The sequence below is a fragment of the Nyctibius grandis genome, chromosome W (assembly GCF_013368605.1).
Source record: "Nyctibius grandis isolate bNycGra1 chromosome W, bNycGra1.pri, whole genome shotgun sequence".
Lineage (NCBI taxonomy): Eukaryota > Metazoa > Chordata > Aves > Nyctibiiformes > Nyctibiidae > Nyctibius > Nyctibius grandis.
Genome location: NC_090694.1, coordinates 2,393,734 through 2,415,986, shown reverse-complemented (window position 1 = coordinate 2,415,986; position 22,253 = coordinate 2,393,734). Strand labels below are relative to the sequence as shown.

Below are 22,253 nucleotides of genomic sequence, written 5' to 3'. Positions count from 1 at the left end.
CATATTTTCCCAAGTCCTGATTATCACAGAATGTTAGGGATTGGAAGGGACCTCAAAAGATCATCTAGTCCAATCCCCCTGCCGGAGCAGGATTACCTAGACCATATCACACAGGAACGCGTCCAGGCGGGTTTTGAATATCTCCAGAGAAGGAGACTCCACAACCTCTCTGGGCAGCCTGTTCCAGTGTTCAGTTACCCTCACCGTAAAGACGTTTTTTCTCATATTTATGTGGAACCTCCTGTGTTCCAGCTTGCACCCATTGCCCCTTGTCCTGTCAAGGGATGTCACTGAGAAGAGCCTGGCTTCATCCTCATGACACTTGCCCTTTACATATTTATAAACATTAATGAGGTCACCCCTCAGTCTCCTCTTCTCCAAGCTAAAGAGACCCAGCTCCCTCAGCCTCTCCTCATAAGGGAGATGTTCCACTCCCTTAATCATCTTCGTGGCTCTGTGCTGGACTCTCTCTAGCAGTTCCCTGTCCTTCTTGAACTGAGGGGCCCAGAACCGGACACAATATTCCAGATGCGGCCTCACCAGGGCAGAGTAGAGGGGGAGGAGAACCTCTCTTGACCTGCTAACCACACCCCTTCTAATACACCCCAGGATGCCATTGGCCTTCTTGGCCACAAGGGCACACTGCTGGCTCATGGTCATCCTGCTGTCCACTAGGACCCCCAGGTCCCTTTCCCCTACGCTGCTCTCCAACAGGTCTGCCCCCAACTTGTACTGGTACATGGGGTTGTTCTTGCCCAGATGCAGGACTCTACACTTGCCCTTGTTATATTTCATTAAATTTCTCCCCGCCCAACTCTCCAGCATGTCTAGGTCTCTCTGAATGGCTGCGCAGCCTTCCGGTGCGTCAGCCACTCCTCCCAGTTTTGTGTCATCAGCGAACTTGCTGACAGTGCACTCTATTCCCTCATCCAAGTCCTTCATGAATATATTGAATAGTACTGGTCCCAGTACCGACCCTTGAGGGACTCCGCTAGACACAGGCCTCCAACTGGACTCTGTCCCATTGACCACCACTCTCTGGCTTCTTTCCTTCAGCCAGTTCCCAATCCACCTCACTACCCGATCATCCAGACCACACTTCCTCAGTTTAGCTGCGAGGATGCTGTGGGAGACCGTGTCAAATGCTTTACTGAAATCAAGCTAGACCACATCCACAGCTTTACCATCATCTATCCACCGGGTTACGTCTTCATAAAAGGCTATCAAGTTGGTTAAGCATGACTTTCCCTTGGTGAAGCCATGTTGAGTGCCCCTAATGACCCCCTATCCTTGATGTGCCTAGAGACAGCACCAAGGACAAGTTGTTCCATCACCTTTCCGGGGATGGAGGTGAGGCTGACCGGTCTATAGTTACCCGGGTCCTCCTTCTTCCCCTTTTTGAAGACTGGAGTGACATTTGCTTTCCTCCAGTCCTCAGGCACCTCTCCCGTTGCCCACGACTTAGCAAAGATGATGGAGAGTGGCCTAGCAATGACTTCCGCCAGCTCCCTCAGCACCCGCGGGTGCATCCCATCAGGGCCCATGGATTTATGGATGTCCAGATTGCTTAATTGGTCCCTGACCCAGCCCTCATCTACCAAGACAGATTCCTCCTTAATCCTGACTTCTTCTGGGGCCTCAGGGGTCCGGGGCTCCTCAGGACAGCCTCCAGCAGTATAGACAGAGGCAAAGAAGGCATTCAGTAACTCCACCTTCTTTTTATCCTCTGTCTCCAGGGCCCCCACCTCATTCATCAGTGGGCCTACATTGCCTCTAGTGTTGGCTTTACCTGCAATGTATTTGAAGAAGCCCTTTCTGTTGTCCTTGACCTCTCTTGCAAGGTTTAATTCCAATTAAACCTATTATCCTATTGATATCCAAATTATCCTATTGATTATTTCCCCAAAAAGCAGTATGAATGTGCACGATGTGTGAATATTTTCAGTCAGGTAGGATTTCTTCAGGACATACACAGGAACTGTGTGTGATTTAAAGCGAGTAATTAATTGCAAATAAAGATGGAGCCTTTGGAGCTCCGAAAATCTTCAGGTTCACATCTGCCTATGTTTTTAAAATGGAGATATATATATATTTATACCCAGAAGATACTGACATCCTCACTGCTGCGGTCTTTGTGTCTGCAGACAGTGCTCTCCAGCTAAAAATACCGGTGGACGTTTAAGTTATGGTAGACCATCAATGCTGCGGGCTTCACAACAGTAAAGCTCACCTGGTGGGAAGGAACTGCAGAGCTGGTTAGCAGGAATTGTGCACTCTGCGATACTTAAGTACCGTCTAGGAATAACAGGGCTGATGCTGAGACGCAGGCAGGTGGATGATTTTGGTTGATGTGGCCTGGCACTGCAGATGTAGCGAGAATTGTAGAGAGTATGAGTTGAGGACAACGCACAGGGCTGAGAATCAGGAGAGCCGAGTTATATTTCCAGTCCGTCAGAGCTCTGCGCTGGGCAAATCAGTTGCGCGTTGACGTAGCTGAGTTGTCTTGGGCCAGCATGGAAATCTTTAGCTGCTGTTTGAAGAGCGCGTTGAGAGCTTCCCGAGGAAGGATCGCTGGAGATTGCTCTAGGTGGCACAGCGTGAAGAGGTAACCTGGCTATGTCTGGTTTGGTTTTGTACAACGAGGGCGATGTGCATTTATTTTGGGGAGAGTAAATTTAGAAATGTTTATGTTTGTTTCTTTTATTGAAAATTCAAAACTTAAATACTCCAGTGGATGTAGAGCTAATAAAATGGTAGCATCACAAGAGCTGAGGTTGTGTCAATGTACAAACCAAGACCTCTCGTTTTCAGAGTATTGATGAAGTAATTCGAGGTGTGTCTACCTACAGACATAATTTCTCCTTTCCTCTGTGGGTGGATGTTCATGTTCCAGGATAAGAAAGCCGTTTGTATAACCCAAAAATACAACCCATGTACCTTTATTCCAGAATAACAACGTCTGTGCACCTGAGCTACTGGGGAAGAACAGAGGTACCAAAAGCTTTAGCTGAGGCAGTGCAAACTGGCTATGAATACTTCATCCCCTTTTCCCCCTAGCCAGCAGATGGTTGAGGTATAGTTTGATTTTTCTGAATAAACTGAAATAGGCCTTTCTTAAAGAAAACCTAGGTGTCTGTACCAGGGGGCTGCACAGCTTTCAGTGCTCCTGTTTTAAATGCTGCTACAAGTTTGTGTGTAGACAAGGCCCAAGAGAGTTATGGTGGAGCTATTAGAAGGGGAAGTGATTTTTTCCTTAGACTGATTAAAATTCTTTGGGCTTTCTGTTTGTTTGTTTTTAAACACCTATTTAGCTTTTAATTAACATTTAAGAGAAAGGAAGCTGGTTAAATATTCAATACCTCCTCCCTTTCAATTAAGGTAGAACAGTACACAACGCGTGATGAGGCCTCTGGGAAGTATGGAAAAACAGAGAAGAGCAGGCTCCTGATTATAATTTTCAGGGGGACTGGAAAGGTGAAACCCGTCTGATTATTATTACCCTTAACAATAATAATGTCAAGGCTTTTTTTGAACATCAGAAAGCAGTTTAAAAATGCAGTTATTATTTAAAACCCTATATGCTGGGTTTTGCCTTTAAATACCTTCACTTTTCCCATCCCGTTCTTTACTTATTTCAGGGGCAAGGATGGAGGTTTTTCTAATAAGCCTTTTCAGTAGTTTAGTAAAGAGGCTGCAGATGCTGAGGAAGTTATTCTTCATGCTACATGCCCTTATTTTCATTTTGCTGCAGTTCTTTTGGTCCCAGTGAGTCGGCAGCCTCAAACCATACAGCCCTGAAAGCTCAACCAAGCAAGTGGGAAAGAGCTATGTTGCTGCCATGCTCTATGCTAGCATCTAGTCTCTTCCCCTTTTTCTTCTTCTCCCTTGAAAAATCCAGTTACCTTCTGTCTGTGAGTTTGTTATCCCTCAAAATTGCACAGAAAACATTCAGAAAAGAATGCCTCAATGAAAGAAACTGATTGGAAAAATATACTAGTATTTACAATGCAATAAATACGCTTCCTAAACTTAAATTCCTTCTTTTTGATTGTGTGTACCCTAATTTATCTAACAAAATACTTCTTTTGTTAGCAATCCTGTTTAAAACAGAATTATGTTAACTAAAAAAAAAAAAAAGCCATTTTACATTATGGAAACACCTTAAACTGCTGCCCAAAAGGTGATGTATTTTTAAGCTTGCTATTTCTTTTAGGGTGGTGAGACAACTTACTTGTAGAAAATACTTTGTTTATATCAAATATCATACAGAAATGATTTTTTTTTTTAATCATTATATTACGTAAACAGATTTTTAAAATGGAATTGCTGGCACCAGATATCAGTTGTGTAAATGTGTATGCCTGAACAAGTGGTTGCTTTTTTTTTTAAGGAACGAAGAGATAGCAGATGCTAAAATGCATAGCTATTGGATATGTTTCATATACTATGACTTCAAGGTTTACTGGATATAAGAAAGCATTGATTTTTAAAAACAGAAACTAAAGTTTTGCGAAAAGATTTCTGACTGCATATAAAACAAGGCTTTCCAATTCAACTTTAAAATTAGCTTATTGTGATGACCTACCATCAAATACATGGTGACAGTACGAGTTTTTAAAGTAGCTGCTATTTTATCTGTTGTGTGGTGACCTAGTCAGTGCTATGGCTTTTTATTTTCAAAAAAACCCAAGTTATTTCCTCCATGATTCTTTTTTCCAAATACATAAACACATGAGTAGCTTTATATATATGTCTTTTCTTGTGATTACTCATCAGTAGAGTTAATGATGTGTATTTACTGGCTGGACTAAACCAAAAATTAGTCCAATTAGTTCGATAATTCATTGTTTACCAAATATTTTCTTAATTATTGAGAGTCCATTTCTACTTCAGCTGTAAATAATAGAAAATCTCCCATTAATTTCAGCTGAAGTGGTATTTTTTTTCTTTTAGAAACCTTTTTTCATGGCTTTTTGTTTCAAAACCCTGTTCAAAGAAATTAGAGGAAAATTTCACCGTTCCAGAGGATAATGAAAATAACATCTTCTGTCAGGAGGTTCATATTTAAGTCAAACTGTCATCAGGTGAACTTAACACCTTGTGAAGATTTATTTATTTATTTATTTTGTTTTATTTTATTTGTAAAGGAAAAAGGCTGAAAGAAATAGCATGCATATATCTGGAAATAGCCAAATTCTGTTATCTAGAAAAGTCTTTACTACTATTTGATTAAAAGTTACATGAGCAACCTAAGACAGAACTCTCTGAATTGGTTGACCTCAGAGGTGTATCCTTTAGATGCAAATACCACTAATTTCAATTTTATCTCAGCTGGTTATAAATTATATCCAGTTACAACAAGCCTGTGCTGTAGAGCGCTAGAAGATGACAAAGAGCTGATGAAGTCAGAGGCTGGCGCAAAAAGGATTTTGCTTGTGGATTTGGGAACAGGGTCCTGCCCAGCTAGATAGCATGGACTTCCCGTCGTGAAGAGAGGAGATGAGACTGTAGAGGAGGCTCTGCACCTTTCTCAGCTCGCTCCTAGTCGCTGATAAGAGCGTCTTCAAGAGGGGTTAGAGTGAAAACAGGGATTGGTTCAGCAGACGACGTGCAAGAGGAGTGCTTCTAGGTATCGAGGAGATGTCAGGTCTTGTCTGTAGAAGGCCGTGGTGTAGGTAGATATTTTATTAAACTAGAAGCAAATACAATTCCTGCAAACATTTGTGCTATGCATGCAGAGATATGTAGATAAACCTCAATCTTACTCTTTATGTTTGTTTTTTTTTTCCTTTTTACTCAGATTCTCTGAAGCAGTTGCATAGTAAGGACGATACTGATGAAAAGCAGTATCAGTAAATCAATAACTTTTTTCTTTCTCTTTTTTTAAGGTGAACACACGCAAGAAACCAATTCACCTCATTCACTGAAGAAGGATGTAGAAAACATGGGGAAAGGTAAAATAAATAAGGGCCTCTTACATTATAAAACTGCTCTTTGTTTTAATAGAATATGAGGATAATAGGGGGCACTTTTGTTCTGCACCATATTTTAAGCTTGTCAAGTAACATATGAATAATATATGGACCTTTGGGTGGATATAATTGAGATTAATGCATATATATCAATCAATACATGACACTGTAATATAATACTTTAAAATAATATATTACATTGATTTATATTCATGGCTTTCCGCACAAAATCTATTGTAGGTCTATGCAACACTTTTTTTTTTTATAACTGCTAAAATATTTTGTCCTGTAGTAATGAATGGCTCTGCAACTGTTCTTTCAAGAATTATTTATACAGATTAGCAAAACCACTTTTCTTTTCTCTTTGTTAGAGGAACTTCAGAAGGTTTTGTTTGAACAGATCGACTTACGGAGGAGACTAGAACAGGAATTCCAGGTGTTGAAAGGAAATGCGTCTTTCCCAGTCTTCAGTAAGAGACATATCTGTGGTTTTGGTATTATTTGTGGGTGGGTGGTTGTTGTCACATTGTTAAAATGGGAGAGGTATGTTCTCAGTTGTGTTGCCAGGGTCTTTGGCTTAGTTCTGCTGAGGTTGATGGCACTTCTGCTGTGGCTTTTCAGACTGTCCAAGCAGGTCTTTTGTAGGGAAAATCTGAAGCTGGATGTCTATTTTGGTGTATATTCTACTGGTTTTGATAACACTGAATACAGTGAGTAGACAGAAACAAGTCTGGGGCTTGAGGTACAGTGATGTTGATGGTCTTAACCAGCTTCTTGGAGGCTTTTGAAGACAGGGTACTTCATAGTCATCTTTAGGTGGTTCTAGCTGATGCTGGAGAATTGTTTTGGCCTGTGTTTAGGAGTAGAAAGACCTGTTTGGATTTTTCCTCTTGAGATAGGCTGTTTGAGATGGCCCTTTCACAACAGCTGATGAGCAGGGTGCTACCTAGGGGTAATGGAATGTGCTGGGCATGTGTTAAATAAAAGAAAACAAAATGGACAATTAGTAGAGTTTTCATGAAGCTGCCAGAAAGTTGAACTGCATGCACAGGGATATGGAAAAAGACCTATTGATTGAGGCCTTTTGAATTACACTGGCAGCAACAGGGGAAAGCATGCTTCCAGGATAAATCCCATGTACATCAGGACAAGCTAGAAGACACAGTGAGGGCTCTCCAACATGCAATGAATGTAGTGTTACAGAGCTGGAGTGACCAGGGCATCTCCATTGCTCTCTGCTCATCTGTAACACAGCACTACACAGAGATCAGTACCGTCGTGCAGGCTTCCCCATGCCTGGCTGTCATGGCTCTGCAGCTGCCTGCCCAGACAGTCCCCACAGTTCAGTATTAAATGCAACCTAAAGGAAAAAGCATGTTTGAACCCACCTTTTGCTCCTTCATGAAGTCCAAAGGAGGTCTGACAGTATCTCCATTCAATATTTTCCTAATGTTGGTGATGTGAGGTTTTTTAAACTCTGCTTTTTAGCACTCTCAATTTTTGTCCTTGTTTTGTGGATGGAGCACCGTGGAGTTACTTGACCCACAGTAAGCCAAGACAGGTACATTAAAACCTTCCCAGACTAATTGTCAGGCTCTTCTGCCATTTCCTGACCTCTCTTAAATCCTGCGTGACTGAAATGTTTGACCAGCACTCAGTGCAAAATGCCTTTGTGCTGGTTTATCATAGTTTCATGAAGAGTTCAGAAACTGTTTTGTTAGTCCTCCAAGTTCCTTCATAAAAACTCCAGGGACAAAAACCAGTATTGCCAGTACCCCTGAGGTAAGTCAGTCAACCCAAACCCACTGCTGCAAGCTGAGGAATGTTGCACCTCCCTGGACTGCAGGAAAAGATGGGAACACAGATGGCATTTTTCTATTATTTAAAGAAAATATGTTTTTACCCCTTTCTGGAGCATCACATAGGCTAAGTTCAGGGAAGCAAGGAAGTGTGAGGACTCTGAGAATGACTCCATCTTTAGTCCAAATATCGAAAGATGTAGACAGCTTCATAAATAAAGGAGAAGGGCCCCCTGAGGTAATACAGATATTAATGAAAGGAGGATAACCTCATCCTTCAGTATAAATTCAGTCATTACTTGGGTTTGGGAGTGAGGTAATTTTCAAATAATTTGTGTAGATCAAAACACTGATGTGTGGTATTGGCGAAATGGCATCTTGGCATTTTGCCATTCAGGTCACTCATTTATCCTTTTGTTCTTCTACAGTAAAATTAATGCTCTGTCATTGCCTTGTAAATAAACACTGCAATTAAACCACATGAAATACAATTCAAGTAAAAGAAAAGAACATGTACGGCCGACCAAGGAAGTGGCGACTGTGTATGCCGGCTTGAAAAATATGTGGTTTCAGTGTACCGCAAAGTAGTGGTCAATTTTCTTCAGGATTAAAATAGAAAACAGATAATGTGCTATAAACAATATATACAAGTGACCGTAAAACCTATTTACAGATTTAGATTTACCAAAAAAACACCCCTCCTCTGCATATAATAAAACAAGAAAAAGGGTCTTTTTAAAGCAAGTAAGTGTAAAATCCAAGATAAGTGTGGTTTGTCCTCTAGAGCAGTATGTGTTCCAGCAAAAGAGATGGGGTCTGGTCCAGACTCTCACTGCCGGCCGAGATTGCTGCTTTAGGTCAGGTATTAGAAATGATTTGTTTTGCCAGGTTTCCCAAATTAGTAACTGCCTGTGGTGTGTTGGATAGGGAGGAACTAGGGAGAGATCCAACTGAAGGAAAGTGGAGGTAAAATTAAAATTGTATTGATGGATTTATCATGGCTTGGAGAGGAGACATCTGAGGCTGTACGAGGGAGCGAAGAGCAGGCAGGTAACAGTCTCTATATCCCAGTCTGGCTCACTGTAGCATTGGGCTGAGTGGTCATGGGGACTGAATCTCTGTCCCATCCTTAAAGCTGCTGAGGACAGGAACACATTTCTGGGGTAATTCTCACTCCCACGGGTGAGGGTGATTCTCCCTGTGCTTTGCGCTGTCTGTGGGTAAGTGAGGAGCCTTTGTCTTTTAAGTCTTCTCAGCCTTTTTTAAATAGGAGAAAATTCATCCCTGTTTCAGAAGGGAGCCAATGTGTGAGATGTGGAAGGTAATGCTGTGTCTCTAGAAAATGCTCCTGTCGGGTCACCTGGAGTTAACTTGAAAGTCACCTTTTTTTGGGCCTTGCATTTAGAACTGAGCACGTTTGGGGCGTTACACATTAATAGCATCAAATCACCACCCACAGCAGTGCTATGCAGTGTTGTGTGTAAATGGTGTTTGGTTTCTATGTTCTCCTCCTGGGAATCAAAGTTAAATGAGAACTGATCTGATTTGCAAGCTCATTTAGCAGTACAATGCTGCACACTTCTCTGTGGCTTCTTGTACCTGCTTGAAATGTGGTCTGTCATAATTTATAAAACAGCAGACCTTGTCTTCTGCTGTTTGCACCTTTGTTTTTTATATTGTATTGTACTTGAAAGCTGCAGATGAGGTTTTCCTTTGCCTGTAAGATCTCTCAATGCAGAGATCACTTGAAGAAAATAAAAAAAGATCAGATCACTTGAAGAAAATCAAAGAATTTACTGTCCTGATAGAAATATGAGCACCTGTGCACAGTTGATGGCATGTTCTCCCGGAACCCTCCACTGGTTTGTACCTTTGGTGTCGGCTGGCATGCATTTTGTCCGACTGCATTTAACAATGTGGTAATAAAATGGCAGAGAATTTGTATGGATAGTTAAAGTATTTAATTTTGTGTTAAGAAAACTATTTAAATATTCATATCTTTTGGGTATTGCTCATGGCTTTGTCTGTAAGCGTTCAGACTCAGATAAATACTGCTGGAAAAAAAACACTATCCTTACCATTAACACATTTCCACTGTGAGCTTGGACATTTGCAGTGCAGGACTGAGCAAGATTTCTGAGCTATTTGTTATGGGAGGTGATGAGCCTGTGAAGAGGCAGTCAAGAGGAAAGTATTGAGGAAAATTTCTCCATGTAGCCTATTCAGAGTGAAACTGGAGGACCTCAATAGTAGCTAGCACAGATCTATCAGCCTTTAGTGACCAGGACAGGAGGTGGTCACCTTTTTATACTGCACGGCTTTTTTGGGACTAGGAGGAGAGGAATTGCAAACCTGCTTTATTTCTGTTGGCTTCTTTTTCTGGTCATGTTGGAGTAGAGGGAATAGGCTGAAAAACTCTGTTGGCATTTACTTGAAATCTGAATAAATTTATTAAGATAATGTTGTTGTGTCCTTTTCTATGTGGCTGTGCTGGATCCTGATGGTTTCAGCCTGACAAATTTTCTGACTCTTTCTTTGTTTCATTGCTATTTTCTTGTACTAAAGTGCCTCCTTGTCTTTTAAATGAGATCTTGCTCATCATTCAGAGAGGGCAAAATTCTTGTGTGAAAGAGGAGGACAGAGCTCTGCCCCCTTGTATTTTCTTCTAGCTCCTTCCTATGCCTACACTTGGTGGGGATACGTCCCCTTTCCCCGCAGGTGAGGTATGTCCTTCCTCTCCACTGTGTCGTGCCATGGCTGATCACTGCCTTCCTACTCCTGCTTTTGGGGTTGAGAAGTCGTGGTGAGGCTGTGCGGCTGGTTTGGGAGTGGGTGAGCTACCAGCACTGTGGCAGCACACAGAGTATTAATAGGAGCCGTTCATTCTCACCTGGGCTCAAATCTTTCCATTGCAATGTAGGTATTTCTGTGACTCCCAGTACTGTGCTATTGAAGTATCACCCAGTCATTTAATCCATTAATCCTCCCAATGTACTTGGCAGATGAAGCAGTGCTATTATTCCTGCTTTAGTGGTGATGAAAGGAGGCATGGAGACACATGCAGAGAGTCCATAGAGCAGGTATTGAACCCAGGCTTCCTGAGTCCTGGGCTGGTGTCCCAGCAACCAGCATGACTATTTAACTCTTTTAATTGGTTAGTTGTAAATAAACCATTTTAGCTGCCTTGGCCTTTTAGTGCCCTTCTCCAAGCTCTGGGTGTTGAGGTGCTCCATGCTGGTTTCTGTTGGCATTCACCTTGCTGCTCCTGTGGGCCAGGACAGGCTTCAGTCTCCCGGATCAGAATGATGTTGGTTGCAGTGGGTTTTCTTTCCTCTTCCATTTAATATTCCATCAGTGCACCCAGATCTCCATCATGAAACCCTCCAAGTTATTTGCTTCTTGTCAATAGTTTTGTTTATATTTTTCTGTCTTTTTCCAACCTCCAACAGCAATGTTATGGAACGCAGACCAGCAGTTAATCTTCTACCAAATGAAGTTTTGTCTGAAATGGTTGCTGAGGAGGAAAATAAGGGAAGGAGGAGCTACTGGAGCAGGAAGGCTGGCCTGTGCTGTAACCCAGCTGTCCAGGATCTCACTTTCAAAGACTTTTTTTTCCTTCTGACTTTCATGTCACTGTTTATGGAGCTTTAGTCTGAGTTTTGTTCAAATCCGTCAGCACTATGTTACAAACTACAAATCAAACCCTGCATCCTTGAATGCTTTCCCTTCTCACATATTGGACAATCCCTATTGATGTCAACAGATTTATGCCAAAGCAAAGAAGTGCAGGTTTTGCTCTTCAGTGTTGGTAGAAGTTTGACTAATGACTGCAGAGTCTGGCCCATTGAGAAAATCCCTGTGAGAATGAATGATAGCGACAGAAATTTAGCAGCCTACATTTGGTAATTGGGGAAGTAGCCAAATCTGTTTTTTCCACAGTTTTTCTGTTGTCTACGGTGTCTCCTCCTAGAGAAGAAGTTTTTGTTAGGCATGAGTTTTAATTGGGTGAAGAGCTTTGTAGTACTTCACAATTCCTCAGTAGTGATTTGGTTTGATTTCATTTGATATATATGAATTCTGCTGTGTGGGCTCTTAATTACTGCACCTACTCTTCCCCCCCCCCCCCCCCCCCCCCAGATAATTTTCAAGATCAGATGAAGCGGGAACTGGCATACAGAGAAGAAATGGTACAGCAGCTACAAATTGTAAGTTTGCCTTCTCTGCTAAAAGTGTTACGAACTGTCACTTTATTTTTTAAACGCACTCCTCAAACTTTTCCTTAGTGAGCCCTGCAGATGTCCTATTACTGAGCTCATATCACCTTATACTTAGCAAGACGTAAGCATGCAGTTCTCAGCTGGTTTAGAGTCTAATTACCTGGAGATTTACTTTCATACAGTAACCAGATGGGTCGTTCAACTGAACGAAATGTGTTGACTGGACACTGAGAGGTGCTTCTTCAGAGAGAAACGTGAGGACTGAATCAGTAAACCTTAAGCAGTTAAATGTTTCTACCTTGTACGAGTTGCCAAGGGGTGCATTTCAGCCCTCAGTAGGGAATTGGTGCGAGGCCACGCCTCTCACTGGCAAATAAACCTTAGGCTGTGTCTTTTTCAAATTTCATCCACTGGAAGAAGTGCTTAACTCAGCAGTAAAGGATCAAGTTGCCAAAACACAGTTTAGTGCGGGCACACATTGCTGTTTGGTGTCTTGCTTGTTATTTTAAAATCAAGAGGCATTTTGTGTGTTTGTGTGTTGGTGCAACTCTAGATCATTGCGTACAACTGTGCTGTTTTGAAAACTTAACATACTTAATCCAGTACAAGCAAGGGATGTGGAATATGTGAAGGTGTTTCTTACTCAGATATTGCTTAGCGTGGTTTTAAGAGCTGGGCATCGTGACGAATGGGAGGCTGTCAGCTAATGCTTTATTTGCTAGTGCTTTTTCTGTGATCAGTCTGACGTTATTCAACAGGGTTTTTTTGAGGCAGACTTGCCAAATATCCCCACTTACCCGAATCAACCCTGCGCTTGAGCATCTAAATTTTCCTTGTGCTTGTCGCAGACTCTGGTGCGAAGAAGGCGTTGTCCAGCCTTCTGGTACTGTCATTTTCTAATTGATGGGTTAGGACATAAAAATAAAGCTGAAGGCCAGGATTGTCAAACTTGTGCACCTATGTTTAGAGACATTTAGGAGTGGCCTTATTTTTAGAGCTGCTGAACATTCCTGTTCCAGCTGGCTCCAGAGTTTTCAATGAGAGATGGAGGGTGCTTGAAGGAGGTTGTTTATGGAGGAAATTCAAGTCCAGAACATCTTTGGAGATTTTTTTTGCTGCTGGTCTCCACTCTTTTCCTTTAATACATCCAGTTGTTACTGCGTTCCCCTTTGTCTCCCAATGCCAGGCAAGGAGTTTGGCTTGATCTGTGAATTGCATTGTCACAGAAGTTGGTAATTAGGATGCCATCCTGAAAAGTATTTCCCTTGCTGCTTTGGACTTGAGGCAGGTGACCTGTCTGATTCCTGCTGTGAAGCACATTTAAGCACAAAGTTTGTGGGCCCACTTCAGCCTTTATCTCCTGTATCAGCTGAACTTGGAGTTAACTTACTCTTCCTCCCAGGGAGACAATAGATCATCTCTGCCATTCAGTTTGTGGCCCAGTTGTGAAGTTGTTTCTGAAACTGGATATCCCAGACCTCCAGTGAATCAGCTGTGGTGTTTTTTCTGATTTAGAAGTGGAGAAATCACAAGGTTCAGTGTAGTGCTTTTTCTCAGGCAGGAAAAGAAATATGATCGTGTAATTCACACCCTCTTCACTTACTGATATGTGCTACAGAAAGACTAATAGTCATTTAATCATTAAACAGAGCTGCCTGAATGTACTTACAGAGAATAGTTTCAACATTTAATGTCCTGCACCAACAGTTTAGGACCTCTCCACTCACTGTGGCTGCCTGAGTTTAATTATCATTAATAGAAATGTTGTCTAATCATCAGTAAATTTTTATGCTCAGATTTGTGTATCCCTCCCGGTATCATCGAGGCAGGTTGGGTATCAGTGAGACCGATAAAAGCATGTTTGCATATGAAGAACTGAGAGACTGCTGCAAATAACCAGTGTGTTTGTTTAAGCTGGGTGCAGAAATCTTCAGTGATGTTTTGGTTGATAACTGATACAGAGTCAGCACTTTTGATGTGGTAATCCCTGCAGTTACTTTAATTCATTCATGTGAATATATTTTTTGTATGGTTGTATCTAGAATTAAGATTAATGAGCTGAATGTGCTAACGATAGAACTCCTTAGTCCTTCTTGGGTTATGGCACGGATGAATTAAAGCTTTTGGTGCAGAACACACAAAAAGCATGGTTATGTTTGATTTTTTTGTTTGTTTTTTTGTTGTTGTTTTGTTTTTAACAGGGGGCAGGTTGTTTTGTTTTGTATGTACCTGGGACACTATACTATTGCTTTAACAGAGCTGCCCACACCTAATTTTCTTGTTAACATGGAAGTGCAAAGATAAAAGCAGAAGTGTTTAATGCATACTCATATCTTAATTTTACTTACAGCTTCATAGGTATATACCTTTATAGTATTAAACTAAAAATTTACTGGTATAATAGCCACAGAACTTGGCTTAATTGCTTTTTTGATTTTACAAACAATATAAATGCACAGAGTCAGTTTCTTGTGGGTTTTCTCACCACTGAAGGATTATACAACTTAAATTAGTCCTTCCTGAAGACTTGTGCATGATCATGAAGGCATCTCCTATAACAGTGGGTACCAGAGGCAGGTTTTGCCCTAACGATGGTTTTACTCACCCCGAACTGGAATGCTTCAAGCTGTGTAACTGGGTAGTCAGACTTTAAAATAAACTACCTTGGAGTGTTTGATGTGTCTTGGGTGACACTGTGAAACTGCGATGCAGAAGGCGATGCTAAATCTTCACGCGTGGGGAGCAGCCGCGCTGAGTGGGGTGGCAGCTCCGGGGGACGCTGGCATGGGCTCCGGGTGCCATCTGCCGCTCCCCGGCCCTCATTGCACCCGCAGCGCCTGGCAGTGACGTGGGTTTAATATTCTTCATTAAAAGCCTCAGTTAAAGCAGTCTTTAATCAATGGGGTTTTATTTTAATGCTCTGTCTGCTCCTGACTTTTAAAAAAAATTATTTTATGGCTTCCTGAAAGTCAGGAGCAGGGCTCAGATCATTGGGAAAATGGGAGGTGGGTCCTGTTCTGTTACATCCTCTGTGATGGATGTTGACTTCTTTGGACACAACCTGGCTTGGTAGGTAGCTGGAGCAGCGGGACGTTGTGTGGCCATCAGCAATTTCTGTTGAGAAGGGAGTTGGTCAGAGTGTTTGGAGCAGCTACCAGGAAGTATTACAACCTGTTTGTGCCAAGCTCTCGGCCAAATGCCAAGAAGCAAATGATTGTCATATTTAACAAGAAAATGGATCTTAAATCACTGAATGCATTTTTCTCTTCTTCCTCCTTCAAAGTGCTGTCTCCCAGATTGGCTAAGTACAGTGTGTGTACTTGGAGGTCATATGTAAAATATGGATTTTTACATATGGATTCAGGCATGGATCATCTGGCTTCTGTTATTAAGCTGTACAGAAAAGGCCACCCCAGGCTGGGGTAAATTGTAAAATGGCACATGTGGTACAGCCTCAGAAGAGCTTATCTGCCTTTAGAGTTGTTGATTTCTGTCCAGTGTGACCAGAATTCATCTGTGAGGGCAGCCCAGCCAGCCTAACAAAGTACCGAGTCAGCTCCTGCTTGAGGCTTTGTATCTGTCTGATAGTGTTTTCTGAGCAGCTGTGTTAGTAGATCAAATTTTAAAAAGCATAAACTTTCTTTCTAGCTGCCTGGTGGGAGAAAAAGATCAGAAGCAGCGTTCCCAGCATGATGATTTTTACCCTTTTATGTTTTTGTGAACCCCTCTAAAACATTGCCACAGAGAAGTAGAACACCAAGCAGCAAATTTAAGCTCCTGCAAACAGGCTTTTTTTTTTTTTTAAACTTCTTTTCAGGGGTCCCTTACAAGTAGTTTGCAGGTTCCCAGGAAGCGCTGACCACAGTTGTAACCTATCCATCAGGAAAAGCTAAGGTGGTGGTCATCACCCTGCTGTTGTGGTTTAGGTAACTAAGATCAGGTAGTGATCAATCCCACTTATTTTACATAGGGGTAAAAGGCAGCAGGTCTTGGAGACATGTTAGAAATGTGAATTACTCAGGCAGTCCCTTGTCTTTCCAGCTCAAGTGGAAAGTGTTGGTTTGGTTTTGTTTGTTTGTTTTTTAATTTATTTATACTCCCATGAACTGAATTCCTTATCGCTAGCCTAACTTTGGGCTGATAATAATGTTCAGAGCTCAGAACTGGATCCAGCTGGAACTCCTCTGATGTTTGATGTCCTTCTACTCTCAGTGCTGCTTTAAATCCATGTTGTTCTTCAGAGGCAGACAATAAAATCGAGAACTATCTACCTGCAAAATTGCTTTCTATCTCTGCATTGTCTTTCATCCTATTCTTTAAAGATTCACAAGGAGTGTTTAAAAGAAGAAAAAAATCTACCACATGGTAATGTTGGTAGATCTTCAGAGGTATAAGATCGTGTTCCTCTGGGTCCTACTGTAATTAAGAAAAGCACCAGTAGGTTTAATTCCTATTTTAGGTTGTATATGGAAAGTAGGTGCTTTGTACAACTAATGTATTCATTATTCAAACAAGGAATATCCACATTTTTGTGTGCGGAGACCTTGGTCACTGCATGCCTGTCACTCCGTATTCGAAAAGTAGAAATAGGAAATAGCAGTGCTTTATGGAGATTTCTGTTTTGGTCCTCTGCTTAAAGTAGTCCAGCTAGATTGATTGACCTTGACAAGAATGTTAGAGGCAAACATTGGTTCAGCAGAATGGCTCTTGGATTTCTTGAGCTGCATCTTGTGCTGAAGTGCCTGTCCACTGGCAGCCAGGTAATAATAGGTAAAAGAGCATTTCTGGAACTCTGTGTTTGCTGTGTCTTGCAGACTCCAAGGCAGATTTCATTACCTTGCCCCCCCCAAAAAAACAGAGAGATTTTTATATTTTTTCTCATTAATTGTTTCTTCTGTTCTTTATCAGTTGGGATGACACTGCAGGACTGTTTCTATATGTTCTGTTATCTTCATTGGATTTTTGGTGGAGTTCCTCGCCAGATTTAGTGGTACAAATTGGGAATATGTCCTTTTGATGCTGAAGGTAGCATACACATCCCTGACTGCATGCAGAAAAGTGAGCTGACAAGTACTACAGAATTTTGTTTGCCACTGTCTGCTTTTTTAAGACACGTGAGCAAAACTTGTATCTTGACAATGCATCTGGATATGCCTTGAGTTAATAGGATGGAGCTGTGCCTCTTTCTCCACTAAATTCATATGTTAAAGAAAAGGAATGCCTGGTAGAATTAATGGTTGTTAAAAAAGGACGTAAAAGCTTCCTTTCCTTTACAATGGGTAGAAATTCTGTTCAAAAATGGATGCGTATATACCAGGGAGCCACAAGCCAGCCTCTGCTATTGCCTATGTGCAAAATCCTTTTTCTACGGTATTAGTGTGCTCCAGTACTTAAAAATACATAGGGGAGAGACTGCATCCTCCAGCCGTGACTCTCTATTGCCTTGCGTCCTGTGCAGACGGGTGCGCTGCCCTGAGCACGTGGCACTACTCATCCGGGAGGGAAGAGTCTCTGAACTCAGCCCACGCAGCTATAAATACTTTCACAGGACAATAGTGGAGACTCACGCTCTAGGGCATGCCGTTGGCACTTCCATTCCTCCTCCAGCTGTCAAAGGCTCAGTGCATGCTTTTTCTTCTGCTTAATCGTTCTATCCAGAAGCACTGTGTGTGCAGAGACTGTAGTTTTCCAGTGGCAGTTCAGCTGCACATCTGTTTCCTTTCCTGAATAAATATGCTTTGCATTTGGAAGGGCTGTCTTGGCTGGACAGTGTTCTGACTGAAGTCTCAAGTGCACTCTCTTGGGGAAGAGTGGCTGGAAAGCTGCCTGGTGGAAAAGGACCTGGGGGTGTTGATCGATGGCTGGCTGAATATGAGCCAGCAGTGCACCCAGGTGTCCAAGAAGGCCACCAGCATCGTGGCTTGTATCAGCAATAGTGTGGCCAGCAGGACTAGGGCAGGGATCGTCCCCCTGTACTTGGCACTGGTGAGGCCGCACCTCGAATCCTGTGTTCAGTTTTGGGCCCCTCACTACAAGAAAGACCTTGAGGTGCTGAAGCAAGTCCAGAGAAGGGCAACGAAGCTGGTGAAGGGTCTGGAGCACAAGTCTGATGAGGAGCGGCTGAGGGAACTGGGGGTGTTTAGTCTGGAGAAAAGGAGGCTGAGGGGAGACCTTCTCGCTCTCTACAACTACCTGAAAGGAGGTTGTAGCAAGGTGGGGGTCGGTCTCTTCTCCCAAGTAACAAGTGATAGGATGAGAGGAAACGGCCTCAAGTTGTGCCAGGGGAGGTTTAGATTGGATATCAGGAACAATTTCTTCACCAAAAGGGTTGTCAAGCATTGGCACAGGCTGCCCAGGGCAGTGGTGGAGTCACCATCCCTGGAGGGATTTAAAAGCCATGTAGATGTGGTGCTTAGGGACATGGTTTAGTGGTAGGCTTGGCAGTGCTGGGTTAACAGTTGGACTTGATGGTCTTAAAGGTCCTTTCCAACCAAAACAATTCTATGATTCTATGAAATGAGAATTGTTTAACTAAATACCTGTATATACGCATCAGACAATAGTGCTTTGGGGTACTGAAGATTCCCTCTTCAAGCAACAGAAGTCAGGGTGATGGATCATTGTGTACCCCAGCTAGAGATGGGATGCAAAGGTGATGTCTCCAAAAGAGGATGGTGTACAGAAGCTTCTTGGATGTCCAAGTGTAGCAGGGATCAAACACGCGCTTTAGAAATGAATCTCCAATCCTATCCGCTTATCTGCACTTTGGTTCATGTCGTGGAGCAGACTCAGAGCTTGCAAATTGGATTCCTTCTGGATGAAGCAAACCAGGATGTGTTCCGTGAATACACATAGGAGTGTGCTCTAGCTCTTAATGGGTGATCAGTACCCAGGACCAGACTAGAGCTAGCCTGAAGAAAAAAAAAAACAAGAAAAACGCAGTATGGACACTGGGTCTTTCTCCTGCACCCTACAGATCTGCTCCCATTGCGATATATTTCCTGTTAATGTGGACTTAATCATAAGAATCAGATTGCTTGCTTAAAACCGAACTATCTGCACTTCTGTTATTGCTGGCAGGGTTGTACACACTTCGATAAGGGCCACGCATTGCATCTTCATGCCCATTTGAGTGCTGATCCTATCCTGCATTGCAACAGTCACCACAGATGTGCAAAAGGGGACTGTATTGTCATGAAGAGCCCTAAATACTATTCCACTGTGGCACCGGAGTTACCAAATACTCTTCCAATGACAAAAGTAGAAGATGACATTGTAGGTGATTTAACTCATGAAGAAAGTAGTCATTTCCCTCTTGGACACCCACCTCTCCCAGTTTTATTTATTACCAGGAGAATGGATAAACCAACACACATTGAAAAGATGCTGATGTGCCAAATATAGCAGAGAAATGGATTAAGAACAGTTAATTTCTGACAGAATGTACCCCATTGTATTATCTAGGTCAGTATGGCTTGGGAGATGTCCTATATAATTGGCAGCCCTGCAAACTGATGTTGCCTGTTGGCCGTTGTGAGTGGGAGAGAGGAAGAAAGCAGTTGGTGGAGCATCACATGGGTCTCAGCTGAAATCTGCTTATTCAGGCAGTTTGTTTGTGGCTCCCTTTCGAATTTAAACCATGCAAATGGGCGATCAGGTAAACAGTTTCTTTGCATACTCCTCTCTGCTGGAGTTCATAGAGGAGTTTTCCAGCCCTTTGCAAACGCTGCGTCCTGGAAGGCAGCTCTGAGGACTCGTTGAGGGGAGAGCTCTGTTTTTTTGGGGGGATCTGGCAGCAAACTTCCTGATAGCTTTCAGCTTCCATGAAGGGTATGGATTATAAGAGTAGTCAGACAAAACACCTGTATCCTGAGTCTTTTCAGGTCCTCAGCGGTTTGATCCTCTCAGTTCGTGCACACCTATTTCCCTTTTCCCAGGGCTGTGTAGTGGGGGAAGCAGCATTCCCCCGTGAAAGGCTTCTTTCATTCAGCCAGACAGCTCATCTTTGCAGACGCTGCTGCGTCCTGGTGCTGCTGCTTTCAATCACATTGACCTCCTTTCCTAAGAGATGAAAGGGTTAGCTCCTGAGCTGCAAATGTCCCCTTCTTTTCTCTCATACGGAGCCTTCCTTGCTCTTTTCCTTATTGAGGAAGGCAGGGATGGAGAGAGATGACACTGCGGATACTGCACTTTACACCAGAGACACGCTGAGCACAACTCACACAAATGTCCTGACATACCGTGGGGCATAATGTAATTAAAACAAAACTGGGGATGATGCACAAGAATGCATGTTAGGGATATAGTCAGTGGGTATGGATGTAAATTCACATGCTTGTAGTATGTTATTGTGTATGTGCGCCAGGTCACTCGAACTCTGTGCATTTGCTGTTTGTGCAGCTTAAGGCCTCGCTCCTGACTTCAGCCCAGGCTATTTGTCAGCTTGCAGTAATGTATTTGACATTATTTGTGAATATATTCTGGAGTGCCTGACAGCAGAAGCAGGTCACTTCAGTGTGCAGCAGCACCTGGGAGTGTAGGGACATAGATTTTTCTGATCCCAACCTGAATTCCTTGCAACGGTCCTTTTAAAAGGCAGCATCGAAGAATAGTGAATTTGTAGTCACTTGGATTCCCAGCTATGGCAAAATCTCAGAGCAATTTACTTTGTTGCATTCTTAAAGGCCAAGCATTGAAAAAGAGCAGCCCTGTGCTGTATTCCCAGTTGCCAGTGAGCACATCATCCCACTTTGTTTCTAAATATAACTATGTTCCCTAATATGCCTGTTCTGTTTTTCTTTAATTATTCCACTTCAGTGGCTTCCCTCAGATTGGTGCAAGTCAGAGATAACTATTATGAACTTCCTAATTATGGTGATATAAATACAAGAAGTCTCGTACTCCCAACCTGCTGTATTTTGGCTGTGCAGAGATGAGTGTGTGTTGCCTGCTCTGTTACAGACAGCTGATTTTTGTCATCTCACAGGTAACAGAATGGGTGGTGGCTTTATTTTTGCCAGCAACTGATGCAAACAAAACATCGGAAGACATCCTTTGCATTGAATTTTAAGATATATCTGTTGTTTTAATTTGGGCCATTTTTATTTTATTTCTGCTTCAACATTCTTGCAGTTTTGTAAAGAGTTCAATCCTTTAATTTAAGGCACTGTTTCCTAAAATGATCTAGGGAGACAAACAAAACCTTTCATTTGTAGGGATTCCAGCTTGGATGTTTCATTAGCCAAACCTTGGCTTAAAGCAGTGGCTTTGTTTCTGTGTCATTGCAGATTCCCTATGCAGCAAGCTTGATCAGGAAAGAAAAGCTCGGTGCGCACCTCAGCAAAAGCTAAAGGTGAGCTTGTGAAAGAAGAGACCTTATCCTGCCTGGCCCGGCCATCGTGTTTTTCTTTGCAGGCATTGCAGGAATTAAGAGAATCATTCTTTTGAATGATGTTACTGATTCTGGTCTAAAAGCTCTGTCTGTGGAGGTGTCATGTCACGGTCTAAAGCTGATAATTGACATGTCACACGAATTACAGGGCTTCACTGGGGTAGGACGTACTGTTGAGTGTTGAACATTGGGTGAATCCAGGCCTAAGCACCTGAGCACGTGCTTCTGCTCTCTGGCAGTGGAAAGTGGCGTCAAGGTCGTGTAACTTCAGCAGAAGGAGGGAAATACCTTTCCATTCACCATGTCGTAAAAGTTCACATGCAGGTAGGCAGGGATGGAGTTTTCTACCCATAATGGAGCTTCTTCAGCTCCAGGAAAGAGCATTTTGTGAGCTTTACAGAACTACACCGATACTGTCTTCTGTAGTTCAGTCTCCTGCAGATGCCGATTACCCTGTTGCCCACGTGTAGGATCTTCCTAAACCCAACACTGCATTTTTCAGGAGTGGTTTTTAGAAGCGTTCAGTTAGAAGAAACACCGTCTCCATCATCAGTGGCCTGGGAGATTCCAGTTTTGGGTGCTAAAGCCTTAACATTTAAATGACATTCTCTTTTTTTTCTGCTAAAACAAGAAGATTAGGGCTTGAAGACAGAGAGGCAAAAAGCTGGTAGCCCTGCTACTGTGTTATGCCACAAAATCTGGCTTGTGGATTCACTGAAAAAATCCCTGAGGTAGAGTAGGCGGATTAGGTAAAAAGAACTATTCATACATAGAGACCTCAGTAATGCACAAAGCAGAGGTATTAAAGAGAAAGTTTGGGGCATCTGAGAAGTGTTTGATAGTATAGATGATGGAACTATGGAAGCTATGGAAG

The 22,253-nt window shown here is 42.5% G+C and overlaps 1 protein-coding gene across 1 annotated transcript in view; it reads left to right on the top strand.

Annotated features, from left to right (window-relative positions):
- LOC137675781 (SKI family transcriptional corepressor 2-like) overlaps positions 1 to 21,338 on the top strand; it is a 28,027-nt gene extending 6,689 nt beyond the window's left edge. Inside the window, exons 4-7 of the mRNA XM_068421997.1 lie at positions 5,889 to 5,954; positions 6,344 to 6,442; positions 11,909 to 11,976; positions 21,276 to 21,338. Coding sequence (XP_068278098.1) covers positions 5,889 to 5,954; positions 6,344 to 6,442; positions 11,909 to 11,976; positions 21,276 to 21,338 — 296 coding nt within the window. The remainder of the gene's footprint in view (positions 1 to 5,888; positions 5,955 to 6,343; positions 6,443 to 11,908; positions 11,977 to 21,275) is intronic.
- The last annotated feature ends 915 nt before the right edge of the window (positions 21,339 to 22,253 follow it).